Here is a 13,860-nt window from a genome sequence, read left to right as displayed (position 1 = left end):
TCTAAGAACTGGTAGCCAGGAGCAGACTTACAGAATGTGCCCTTTGGAGATGTAAATTATTATATATGCTTGAGTGGGTTTTTTTGTTTGTGTGTTTTTTAAAAAGCTAAAGTGGATAGAGAGAAATACTTTTAACTGATGGTACATGGTGGGGATTATAATCAATGTAATGAAATAAGTTATATGAATGGTTGAATGTGAAACTGATGATATGCCCTGTAAACTTTCACTCAATCCACAATAAAAACCTTAAATTAAAAAACAACAACAATAAAAAAAAAAAACAGCTAATGTTCTTCCATGTAAATTATCACATAATTCACAATAAAACATTTAAGAAAAAAAAAAAAAGATCAGTTTGAACTGCAAGATCAGTGGTTCAAACCCACCAGCCATTTCTCGGAAACCCTATACAGGGTCACTATGAGTCACAGCAGCAATATCAAATACAATCAATTCATAATTTCCAAAAGCTTAGAGAAAATGAAAGTGTTCTTTATTTGTGCTGTCCAATTCAGTAATCACTATCTATGTGAGACTGTTGAATGAATTTGAAAACAGAATTATACTAGTTTAAGTTAGTTAAAAATGTTAAGTATTTTATCCTTTACTTAGTTCATTTACATACACCTCTATTCCTTCACCCCATAGTACCTGTAGCAAACATGCAGAAATGAAACTCAACAAACACCTCATTCTGAGAAGAGAAAGGGAAGGGAAAGGAGTCCTGGTGTGGAAGAGGGAAAGGCCAATAGAATATATAGTAAATTCAACTATGCAGGTGTGTGATTATCTGTAATAAATTGTACCTCCAGGCTAACTTTCCTGTCACCCAGAATTATCTTCTGAATTATTTCTCTCTACTGAAACTTGTGGAGTCCTGGTGTGGCGCTGTGGGTTAATGCGCCAGACTGCAAAGCTGTTTGAACTGCAAGGTGGCGGTTCAAGCTCACTAGCTGCTCCCTAGAAACCCTACACAGGGTCGCTATGGGTCGGAATCAACTCAACAGCACTTAACGACAACAACTGTCACTTTATACTGAGGATTTTAAAACTCAATTTTATTTACACCTAAGTAGAATGTAATTAGGAAAACAAATCCGTTAAAAAACAAGAATTTCAGGAAGAACTACAGTATTTTAAAAATTGATTACTTTAACTCATCTTGTTTATTTAATGCCCTAAAACATTGAGAACTGAGTTGAAAATATTTCTGCTGTCAGCTTCCTAACTTTTTTTAATGTGGATTTTACTCTAAGCCACATACCTTTGTCCGTAATCGTTGGGCAATCTTCTCAAATTTGCCCTTGTCATGGAATTTGAAAGTACGTCTCTGACGCTGGGAAGGAGCAATTGAGACTCGGGGATCAAAAAAAGTATTGGACTCCATATCTTCTGATGGCTTTTCTTTTAGCTGTTGCTTGAACTGTTCCCTCTTCACAGCACGAATATTGGCTTTCAGAGTAGGCATGCGGTGTGTGAGTTCAATCTCTTTGCCTGTTGCATCTACAGTGCGACCCTGCTCATCTAGAATCAGGGGTGTTGGCTTTGTTTGATCTTTTAACTCCACTTTCCTGAAAAACAGCCCATAAAGAAATAAGTCCCTTATGGAATAATAAAGTAATCAAATAACAGAAACTGAAATAAATAACAGGTTGACTGAAAACACTTATCAAACTAGGTAATTATCACAATCAAATGTATTACAGTTTAAATTATAAAGTGCTAAGAATTTGTAATTTTATCTTTCTTTACCCCTGAACTCTTGAACCAGACATGGGATGCCATGGCAATCGCAGGCAATAAAAATAGAGCCTATAATCTTTACCCAGTTGTAAAGAACCCCCAAATCTAGACTCAATCAATGTGCTCTGGTTTAAAAAAAAGTGGGAGATGGCAATAAATGCTACAACAAGGAAGACAACAGAATATATTTAACTGCTATTTATTGATCATATCCAAGAAATATGAAACTATAAGATGTCATTTAGGTTCTTTGGAAGACAAGAATCAATAACATTCAAAGGTTATTTAATGCTTTACAAACTTCAAAAATGACAAAAGGTTCCATGAAATAGATACTCACGGAGGAGCAATGCCCATGGCGTGGAGATTGGCCAGACCCACCATGTTGGCATTGCCAATGAGCCCTGGCTTTAGTGCCAGCTGAGCTTGGATGCGGGCTTGTAGTTCAGCTGCTTTCCTTGCCTTCTCAATGGCATCATTCATGAAGGTGGCAGCCTGAGAGGGCTGAATAGTGTTGCCAATTGGAAGTCGCTCTGGTTGGGAGGAAGAAGGAGTCTTTGGCTGTTAAGACAGAGAAAGGAGATCAGAGGAATAGAGACAGGCAGATAAATAAGAACAGTGTCCCAAAGTGGTAGATTATAGTAAATTATGGTAGATACAATCACTTTTGGACTCTTATTTGAGTGGAAAGCCAGAAATTCTATGCTAGAGATTTTTCTTTTTAATCTGGGCACAATACCTGAGGTGTAGGGGGGCTAATGAAGCTCAGTTGTTTTTTCCTCTCCTCAATTTGCCGTGTTGCTGCCTCCATCATCTGTTTGATCTGCCCTCCAGAAAAAGAAAAGTCAAAGAACTTTAACAACTTTTTATTTCACCTAACAGGTTTCTAAACCCAAACAGCTCTCAGGTTCCTATTTGGACCTCTTAAGACCTAAATTTTTCTATAAGCTCCATTATTTCTGTACCAAAGGCTAGAAAGTTTAGCAAAAGGTAAGTTTCCAGAATTGATCACTGGAATTTTTCAACTCACTTTCTCAAGGCAGGATTGGCATGCTGGGGTAGCTTGATAATTAAAACCTGACATTGAATCTTAACACTGTCACTTAATATCTGTGTGGCCTTGGACACATTATTTAATATGTAAGGTTCCAAGTGCCTAAAAAAGGAAAAATCTTATTTATCTTAATGGCTAGTATTGAACATTAAAAAATACATGTAAAACTCCTAATAAAACCTGCATAAATTATTATACTTACATAATTTTTTTTTTTAATTCCCTGAATTGATCCATGAATTCTTAATTTAGGAAACCAAAGGTGGTAGTACAAAGACCTGTTCCCTAGTTTCTGTAAACCCCTTCTTTTGTCCTAAATAAGTCTGAAATGGTGAGTGTTCAGGATTCAGTCAAATACCTTTCCACATTTTCCAAGAGATCTGATTTTAATGTCTTTCAAGAATTTTTTAAATCCTATTTTAAACTTTTTTTTTTAGTAGGAAATATATTGTTGATGTTTTTACTAAGTATCATTGAATTCTGACTCAAAGCAACCCTGTATAGGTTTTCTGAGGAGCAGCTGGTGGGTTTAAACCACCAACCTTATTGCCTAGTTGTACAAAATGCAAAAAGTAGCAAAAAAAAAAAAGTCACTGCTGTTGAGTTGATTCCAACTCATAGTGACCTTATAAGACAGAGCAGAATTGCTCCACAGGGTTTCCCAGGTTACAATCTTTAGAGTCCTGGTGTGGTACACTAGGATAAATACTGGAAAACAGTTGGTTTGAACCATAAGGTAGGCAGTTCAAACTCACCAGCTGATTCTTGGAACACACTTAATAACACAGCACTTAACAACAACAATCTTTATGGAAGCAGGTTGCCACCTCTTTCTCCCACAGGGTGGCTAGTGGGTTCAAACCGCCGACTTTTGGTTAGTACTCAAGCATTTAACCACTATGCCACCAGGGCTCTTGGGGACAAAAAGTACAAATGGGTATATTGTGAAGCCATCTACTCCTATAAAAACATCATCAGTTTATTTCCTTCAGAAATATTTTATGCATACATAAACAAATGCATACATAAAAAGCATATATACCCATACTTTGTTGTGATGTTGTTAAGTGCTGTCGAGTCAGTTCCAACTAATGCCAACCCTGTAATAAGGTTTCCAAGGAGTAGCTAGTGAGTTTGAACCACAGACCTAGTGGTTCAAACTGGCCTTGCAGTCCAGTGCTTTATCCCATAGCACCACACCAGGACTCATACATATATTAGCATGTGTGCAAGCATGCACACATTGTTGTTAAGTGCCATCGAGTCGGTTTGACTTATAGCAACCCTGTGACTGGGGGATCTGAACTGCTGACTTTGCAGCTCAAACTGACTTTGCAATCCAGCACATTATCCTGCAGTGCCACACCAGGACTCCATACACATACCAAGGGGCTTCAAAAAGTTCTTAGAAAAATCCACTATCTTTCCCCCACCACTATCTTTTAATTCTATTTTCCTGTGAGCTTTTTGAAGCCTACTTGCATATGTCTATATTCTATTTCCCATCAAAACATTTAAATAGCATAAGAAATATTTATTGCTTATATGGTATCACATTGTTTAGGTGACCAGTTAAAAAACATAGATATTTTCTGTTCAAAAAGATGACACCAATTTGAAAAAAGTGAATTACATCTATATTGCATTATATTTGGAAATTATTCTCTTCTGTAAACTATATTCTGATTATTTTAATGAATTTTCTCAATAACCCAATGAGGCAGATAACTGAGCAAATAAGAATGCAGATAACACCTCCAGGTCGCTGCTCACCACATCGGTGGCACTCAGGACATACTACTTCAAAAGCCTTCAACTGGAATACTCCTGGTTAAACCCAAGGAATGTTAAAATATAAAACAAAAAATAAAATTTCTCCAGTGATAAACACTAAGTCAAACCAAGATCAGAACATATCTGGATCCATGTACACCTTGCTTCTTCAATTCATAAATCACTTTGCTTCCAGTCCCTAATTACAAACCTGGAGTTTAGTTAACATGCCAGGGCTCTCTGATGGAGGCCCAGGGATCACCTCTGGCTCTTCTTCCACCTCTTCAAAGCGAGGTATCCGACGCTTCTTTACTCCTGATGATTCCTTGGAGATCTCAGAGTCATCACCAAACACCTCCTGAGGGAACCCAAAATAAAGAAGAGCTGTTTCCCCGCCCATGGGGAGATGGAAAAAAATCACCCTAGTCGCTACCAGCATTTTGTAGCTTTTCCCAGAGGTATATGACACAACCCTGCAAATGGCTACTTGCCAGAAGCCAGGATCTTCTAGACCCTCCACCAAGTGGACCAATTGACCCAACTTCATCATTTTCCTTTTCCAGTCAAGCAAATTTCATCCCCACATTTTTATAAATGTTCCTATCTCAAGGTCTTTGCAAATACTACAGCTCACAATTGTAATGACCCTCCCTCAATGTTCCCACAACTACAATTCCACATCCTGCCCTAAACTCACCTCCTCCAGAAGTTTTCCTCATTAGTAACCTCATCCTACTCTCTCTGATCAAACCTTTTTGTTTCACATCCTCTTAGTGCTTATGAACTTGGTTCGCATTAAGTTACACTGTTGATATTCTGTTTGCCAAGTGTTAAGTCTTTCAATGTTAGTACTTTCTCCCAAATATAGTCTAAGTTCTTCCAGGACAGGGGCTTTTTCTTTTTTCCTCAGTATTCCCCAATAACACTTTGTTCTCACCAAACAATGGGAACTCAAATATGTTGACTAATTTGCAAGGTGAATTTAACAGGACCAAGAGTGGCCAACTCTAAGGGACAATGGGAAAAAGCAAATGTACACACCGGTGGTAGGCTTTGGGTGACATCCCCTCTTCACTAGGAGGGCTCGTGTTTTGCAAGGACATATCCTCAGCCAGGGGCGAGCGCTTCCTGGAACTCCTACAGTTCAAGAAAAAGGACTCTCCCATAATATATTGTGTGGGGTGGGGATCTGCATGGACCAAAAATGGGACCCATATCCCAAGACTATTCTAGTTATCTCCTTCAAGAAACCATTTGGATTAATCCCACCCAATGTGGTCACTTCATTCACAGCATGCCCTCACACTTATAAAGTAGCATGCTTTATCATAACATAATCTTTACTGCATAGATCTGTGTGTACTGTGAATCAATCACTCCCCCTTAAACATAACAAAATTCAAGTTTGAAATTCTAAATTCAACTCAAAAGGAAGTTGTAAAACGTACATGAATCTACTATTCAGATTTTATATTTTGTGACTGAATTTTATTGCCTCCACCCACACACACATTAATTACAAAGTCTTTTAAGACAAAGATATTCTCATTTCTCTAATCACCCTATAATGCCCTAAACACAAAAGGCACATAAGTCTGTTTTTTTTAGTTCCATAGCCTGTCCAAGGGACCAAGCAGAAATTGCTAATCCACTCTTTGTGCCTCAGGAAAAACAATGAGGTAGCCAAGGTATCAAAAGCACCTTGGAAGATCTGACTAGAGTCACAGAAAGATTTTTTAAAAATAGAGACAGAAAGAAATGAGAAAGAGATCAGTTAGTCTGTGCAGCTAATATTAAAAAAGGCAACGAGACCAATTAGAGATTATACAATTAAAAGCATAGTAAGTAAGGAGTTTTGGATGACCACTTCATTGGTTCCTATTCATTCATAGAGCCAAACAACCTACATTATACTTTACAACCAACTGTAGGCTCTCAAGACATCTAAGTAAAAGCTGTTTTTATGCATCCTATTTACAAGTCCATTGCAAATAAACCTGTATAGAGGAACAATATGGTCTATACAGCTCAGTTAGCATGGGAGTCACACTCTGAAGCAACATATTAGACTTCATGTAAATAAAAGCATGCCATCTTAGAACGATCAATTTATAATAGTAAGCGGGCGAAGGGAAGACATGAGAACCAAAACTCTTAACCATATATGAATAAAGAGGAAAGCTATCAATTATTTCTTTGGAATATTTCAACCCATGATGTGGTTAGATATTTTATCATAAGATCATGATACAAGTTTACCCTCTCTACTTTAATGACTAAGTACCCCTGTTGAACATTAGATAGTCCAATAGTGATATTCTAATAACTGAAAATATTCAAAGTGTTGAGCAAGGTAAGCTTGGCAACATTATTGCCATTCAAAATACTCCTAAGCTCTTTAGATAGCAACTGTAACTTACCTTTAGTTCTCGTTTTCTGCTCCTATCACTGCTAGATTTGGAATGCCTAGAACTTCGGCCTTCCTCCACGGCCTCAAACAGTTTATCCACAAATCGAAGAGTAGAATCATCAAGAAAAGGTTTCAGATGGTCTGATAGTAACAAAACAAAACAAAAGGGTGAAAAGGTGATAGGGTTGAAATACTTTATCCAATATTAAAAATATAAAAGCCATCAACATTGAAAGTTTATTCCCCTGGAAGGGGGCAAATGTTTTATTACAATTTTTTGTTAAGATTCCCACAAACACTCTTACATTGAATGAGCTTGCCCTATAAGGTAAAAATACAGTTATAATTTTTGGGTGTATGAAGTAGCATAGCTAGAATACCTTAATACGGTTGAATGTTACAGTTAAGAAAGAATAATCAATTTAACTTTTCTCAAATATCAAGTGATAGGTTGATTATCATTTAACAAAATCTACCTCCCTCAATCCTTTTCATGTGTTTTTACAAGACTTCTGTATGTTTACATGTCAATCTGAATATATAAAAATATACCTATCTAACTTTAGCATATTTCTTAAGTAAAACTTTGGTGACTTAGTATATTGACTAAAGGGAGTCACTCTAAGATTCAAAATACATCCCAAATAATACAAAAAATATTTAGAGCAAAAGAATTAAGTTATTTAGACTATTTCCATTATAATGCAGGAGAATTAAATGTGACTTTGACCTTTTTCTTACATGTGCATAATCAAAAGAGAATTTGGGGGACATTCCAAACAGAGTTTGGCGTCATCCAAAATGCAAAGTCAAAAGGTTCAGAAGAATACATACCAGCTGCCTTCTTCTTGTCCATTCCCTTCCCCACACAGTTCAATGCTGCTGTGACCACTGTGGGCTCTGAGAAACCCAGCACCCTCTTCACTGTCTTTTCTATCCATGGTTTCAGCTCATCTAGCTCTCTCTTAGACAGCGCCATTCTTTGGGAAAAAGGGAGACTAGCTCAAATGGAACTCAATACTGCACCTAAAAAGAAACCAGTTTGGTTAAAGGACAGGGGAAGATTAGATCTAGGATAATGGTTACTACGTAAAGAATACCTTCCCCAATCATATTCTCAATCCCTAGATAAATTCCTCTATTTCACTTGAAGTCAAAACTTTCTCTAAGTACCATGTGTGAAAGCAGAAAGATCGAGACTCTATTTCATTTTAAACCCTAACTCAGTGATGTGACATCTGTGTAATAAACAAAAAAGCAAACCCTAGGATTCACCTAATCTAACGAGATTCTGTCATATCAACAAGAACTGGCAAATATATAACATGAACATAAGACTGAAAAAGTCACTCCAGAGGTCAGCTTTTCTATTCCCACTTCTACGGAGGTGGACTGCAAGAAGAACAAACAAATCTGTGTTGGAAGAAGTGCATCCAGAATGCTCCTTAGAAGTCAAGATGGCCAGACATCATCTCTCAGGAGGGACCAGTTGCTGGAGAAGGGCATTATGCTTGGTAAAGTGGAGGGACAATGAAAAAGAGGGAGACTCCCAATGAGACGGATTGGCACAGTGATAGCAACAATGGCTTAAGCATAGCAGCAATTGTGAGGATGGCACAGGACTGGGAGGTGTTTCATTCTGTTGTGCATAGGGTCTCTATGGATCAGAACCGACTCTACTACACCTAACAACATTTTCTAACAGAGCTTTGACTTATGGGTTTCTTTTCTTTTCTTTTAAAGGATGCAAATAAAGGTGGGTTATCCAGGTTAGTGATCGTGTATTAGAGCTCAAAATCCTTAAAGCATGTTCTGCCACATTTCTCTGTAGTCATATTCATCCCAGTGGGAATACTGTACCACAGAATCAATTTTCTCTCTTGTTCTATCCCATCTCTGACAGCTACCTGATCAGAATAATGCTTCAGCCAAGAAACAAATACCCTCCTGAATGTACGCTTTCTCCTTTTTCATCTCTAGTCTTTTGCCTTTTAGCTAGTAGAGAAAAGACTACCATAAAAGACTCTTGTGGGAGGACAAAGAACTAGTTTGGCTCTTTAACTGTTTCTGAGAACAACCAGAGCAATCAAGATGCTTTTGTTTCCTAAATAGCCAGGCAAAGAATCTACACTTGGAAGAGTAAGGACCTGATGCAGTTATGCATATTAATTGATTGGATCAATCATAACTATACATCAAGGCCCAAATTATACACATTTATTGAGGTCCCAATGATTAAGGAACCCAGAACCTTGGTGTGGTCTCCTGGATTGGTGAGAATACCCATGAATGGGAGAAGGTAGCATGTCTCTGGAAAAAATGGAGGTGCCATTAGCTTTTGCCTAATGCATCATTTTGCTTGTATTCTTTCTAGTTCTAATAAATGGATATCCGAAACCCACTGCCACTGAGTCAATTCCAATTCATAGTGATCCTACATAGGATTTCAAAGGCTATAAACTTTATGGGAACTGAAAGCCTCATCTTTCTCCTGCAGAGTAGTTGTTGCGTTTGAACTGCTTACCTTGTGGTTAGCAGTCCAAAGCTTATCCCATAGCACCACCCCAAACCCTCACTGCTGAGTCAATGCCGACTGCAAGACAGAGTTGTTGTTAAGTTCTGTTAAGTTGGTTCCAACTCATAGCAGCCCTCTATAGAGTTTCTGAGAAACTGCTGACCTTGCGGTTAACAAATCAAGTGCTTATCCTATAGCACCACACCAGGACTCTAATAAGACAGAGTTGTTGTTGTGTGTTAAGTGACATCAAGTCAGTTACAGCTCAAAGCAACTCTGTATAGGGTTTCCAAGGAACAGCTCACGGGACTGAACCATTTACATTGTAGTCTAATACTTACCCTATAGTGTCACAATAGAACAGAGTAATATATGGAATATGGTTTCCAGGGCTGTAAATCTTTATGGAAACAGACTGCCTCATCGTTTTCCTGCAGAGCAGCTGGTAGTTTCAAATCACTGACTTTTTGGTTAGCAGCCTTAACTTACTACTGCACAACCAGGTCTCCTAGTATAGGTAATAGTTTCCGTGAATTTTGTGAGCCATTTAGAGAATTAATGAATGCACAGGAGCAATTAATGAGCCAGCAGGGAGGGGCTGGTAGTAGAGTCAGTTTGCATAGATCCAGCTCTGGTTGGCTGGTGGTCAGGGAAAGGCTGCATGCACAGTTGATAAAGGAGAGAGTCCTTCTAGTTGTAACCTAGTCTCAGTGGACTACATAGCTAGAAAAAGGGAGGCATGCTGCTCTGAAGTTCAGGGAGTTGTGCAGACTCCTAAAACCTATAGCTGGTCTCCTATGACCTGGTCTCAGGTGGCCAGGGATATTTTGAACCAGCTTAAGGTGATAAGGGATGTGGTCTGTCTGATCTAACTCTGAGTGGTTAGTCAGAGAGGAAGAGCAATGTGAAGTGGCTGGTGATGAGTAAATAATGGTGGTTTACCTGTCTTGTCCCTTTTCTAGTACAGTTTGTAGTCAGAGTTGTCATAACTCCCCACAAAAATCATTAACTTATTACTAATGTAAGCATAATTTTTAAACAGTGTTCCTGTTTATATTTTGGTTTTCTACCTAAATTTCAAAACTCCTCATAAGCACAGACAAAATTTTATTTCTATGATATCCTCCATATTGTTGTTATTTGTTAAGCACCAAGTCAGTTCCAACTCACAGTGATCCTGTATAGGGTTTCCGAGGAGCAGCTAGTGGGTTTGAACTACTGACCTTGTAGTTAGCAGTCCAGTACTTATCATACAACACCACACTAGGACCAGAAAGGTCAATATACTGTACTAACCTCTATTTCCAAGCTAACTTCCCAGGAGCACCACACATCAGGGTCTGATTTGGGAATCAATGTTTCATGATGTTTTAAGACATCTTTTCTCCTAAAAGATACAGTCTGATTATCCTCAGTTGTTTACCCTTTACAGGATATCTTTAATTTTCATATAACCAAATAACATTACTACATTAGTCATTAAACTAAGGGAGAAAGATTGCATAAAAGCAGAATATATGCTTCTGTGACAAGTTAAATGATAAGTCCAAGGTGGCTCTATTTTCCCCTGCAAAGAGATAGCAGTGTCACTTACCAATATCTATATATTGCTGTTGTTTGGTGCTCTCAAGTTGATTTCAACTCAAAGCAACTCCTTGTAATGGAAAAAAACTGCCCCATAGGGTTTTCTAAGCTCAACTAATGCTCCTCAGAAACCCTTACACAGGGTCACTATGAGTCAGAACCAACTAGACTACATTTAACTACAGCAACAAATCTGTATGGAAGCAGATTGCCAGGTCTTTCATTCAAGGAGCCATGACTGTCAACTTTTCACTTAGTCAAGTGCTTAATAATAGTACCCCACGAGGGCTCCTTTGTCTACATATTAATTATTCATTAATCAGAACAAAAACCAGAGGCAAATCCAGGTACCACAATGAGTACACATCTCTGGGCAAGAGAGTGAAGAAAAAAAGCTCAACAGGATAGACAGAACAATGAACACTGGACACCACACTCCAGATTTACATTCACACATGGGCAAAAGAATTCCTCTGAGCTTTAGTTTCCTCATCTTACAAAACGAGGGAAACTGTCATATCTACATCACACTTATTCAATCAGTAAGTATTTCTTGAGCAACCAAGTACCAAGCAGAGTACTAGGCACTGAAGATACAGCAGTGAAGAAAACTTAGACAAGAATTCTACTGAAATGGTGCTTACATTCCACTAGAAAATAAAATCAATTTGAAAGCCCAAAGCAATAAATGAGGTACCGTTATCATTAGATGAAATGCATGCCCAAGCTCTATCGTAACAAACGTATTCAAATTAAACCCAATCCTCCATAAAGTGATGTGCAAACCAAACAACCAGTGGACAAAAATAAAAATTTCAAGAGTACATAGCTCTATTCCTAGACAAATGAACAAGAAGAACTATACGTGGAGGAGGGGAGGAGATGGCATCCAGGTAGAATGATCCCGGAATGAGCAGGTAGCCGATTTCAATCTTCTGAAGGAATTCCTTACTCCATGCTCTCTTTGCTACCACCAGAGTATTCTGAAATCCTCTTTCTTCTGTTTTTACTCTTTCCCTGTCTCTTTTGGCTTAAACTCCAAACGACTCCCGACAAACTCTTCACCTCAAATCTGGTCCCCCCCACCCCGTCCCTTCTCTCCCCCGCCCTTTACCTCTGAACAATCCCATTCCAACCTCGTCTTCCACTGAACTTGTACTTCTCTCAGCCTCCTTCCCGCTGAGCACTCCCGCCCTAGCCCTACTCTTGAACTGAACCCAGGCCCAATCACTTGTGCTGCAGGATACCTTCTCTGGGCCCGGGGCCACTACTCACCTCACAAACTTCAGCCCCTGAGACGGAGCCCGAACGTTACACCGGAACCGGAAACCCTCCGGTCGCCGCACGGCTTGCCGTCGCTGCCGCCACGGCCGCCGACACGCCGCGGTCCTCCAACATGTGACGAGGGAGAGCCAGGATGCCGATTCGCGCAGCCGTAGTTGCTACATTGCCGGCGTAGAGCGCATGCGGGGCGGGATCCTAAACTTTTTCCAGTTCAAGTTCCTTAACCTGGGTTTCTCGTTACATTGATTAACCAGATTACTGAGAAGTTGTTGTTTCCTAAAGCGAAAATTGGACTGCTAGCAGTTTTCTTCGTGTGGAGCATAGTGCGCTAAATTAAAGTTGTTAGAACAGAGTTAGGGCTCACGCGTTTGACTCAAACTCAGCCTTTCTGGTAGGAAGTTAAGCCCATTCATGATCACTCCTTGTTGTTAGCGAATGAAACACTGCCCGACCCTGGGCCAACCTCACTATTGTGCCACGCTTGAGTCCACTGATGCTGCCACTTGGCCAATCCATTTCGTTGGGGGTCTTCCTCTTTTTCTCTGACCTTTCACCTTACCAAACATGATATCCTTCTCCAGCGATTGGTCCCTCCTGACAATATGTCCTAAGTATGAGAGATGACGTTTGGCCATCTTGGCCTCCAAGGAGCACTCTGGCTGCACTTCTTCCAAAACAGATCTATTGGTTCTTTTGGCAGTCCATGGCACTTTCAGTATTCTCCTCCAACACCATAACTCAAAAGCATCAATTCTTCTAGGGTCTTACTTATTACTGTCCAACTTTCACATGCATATGAGGTTATTGAAAATACCATGGCTTGTGTCAGGCGTACCTTAGTTCTCAACTGACATCTCTGCTTTTCAACACTTTAAAAAGGTCTTGTGCAGCAGATTTGCCTAATGCAATACGTCGTTTGATTTCTTGACTGCTGCTTCCGTGAGTGTTGATGATAGTTGATCCAAGAATGAAGTCCTTGACAACTTCAATCTTTTCTCCTTGATAATGTTTTTTGGTCCAGTGGTGAGGATTTTTGGTTTCTTTACATTGAGATGCCATCCATACCAAAGGCTGTGGTCTTTGATCTTCATCAGTAAATATTTTACTGATCACTCCTTAGCTGATTGATTTTCCTCCCTAATTTAACAGTGCACCAGAGGTCACGGGAAGAGGGGTGAGTGTGTGTGTGAAATGATTAAAGAAGGACTCTAGAGAAAGTAGCCTCCTTCTGCTCTTTACTTTGTTCATTTAGCAGAACAAATATTTATTGACTGCTTATTTAAGTAGTGGCTTTCTGCTCCCGTAAAGATTTACACCTTCTGAAACTCTGTACAGGGTCGCTATGAGTCAATGAGTTGGAACAGACTCCATGGCACATAACCACCACCACTATATATATATATATATATATAGTCCTGGTGTGGTGCTGTAGGATAAGCACTATACTAACTGAAAGGTCTGTAGTTCAAACCCACCAGCCCTCAGAAACCAGAT

The 13,860-nt window shown here is 39.2% G+C and overlaps 1 protein-coding gene across 3 annotated transcripts in view; it reads right to left on the bottom strand.

The window, feature by feature from the left end:
• The window catches only part of PRPF3 (pre-mRNA processing factor 3), a 32,269-nt gene extending 19,798 nt beyond the window's left edge, over positions 1 to 12,471 (bottom strand). The window contains exons 1-7 of one of the 3 annotated variants that reach the window (XM_006861366.1): positions 12,358 to 12,471; positions 7,818 to 8,009; positions 6,994 to 7,124; positions 4,785 to 4,931; positions 2,486 to 2,569; positions 2,087 to 2,307; positions 1,268 to 1,574 (exon numbers count right to left, since the gene is read on the bottom strand). In XM_006861366.1, coding sequence (XP_006861428.1) covers positions 1,268 to 1,574; positions 2,087 to 2,307; positions 2,486 to 2,569; positions 4,785 to 4,931; positions 6,994 to 7,124; positions 7,818 to 7,962 — 1,035 coding nt within the window. In that variant the 5' untranslated portion in view covers positions 7,963 to 8,009; positions 12,358 to 12,471. The remainder of the gene's footprint in view (positions 1 to 1,267; positions 1,575 to 2,086; positions 2,308 to 2,485; positions 2,570 to 4,784; positions 4,932 to 6,993; positions 7,125 to 7,817; positions 8,010 to 12,357) is intronic. The other 2 variants (XM_006861367.1, XM_006861368.1) reach the window with 2 other exon arrangements.
• Positions 12,472 to 13,860: the final 1,389 nt, after the last annotated feature.

This window comes from Chrysochloris asiatica, unplaced genomic scaffold (assembly GCF_000296735.1).
Source record: "Chrysochloris asiatica unplaced genomic scaffold, ChrAsi1.0 scaffold00042, whole genome shotgun sequence".
NCBI lineage: Eukaryota > Metazoa > Chordata > Mammalia > Afrosoricida > Chrysochloridae > Chrysochloris > Chrysochloris asiatica.
This window is presented reverse-complemented; position numbering and strand designations above follow the sequence as displayed.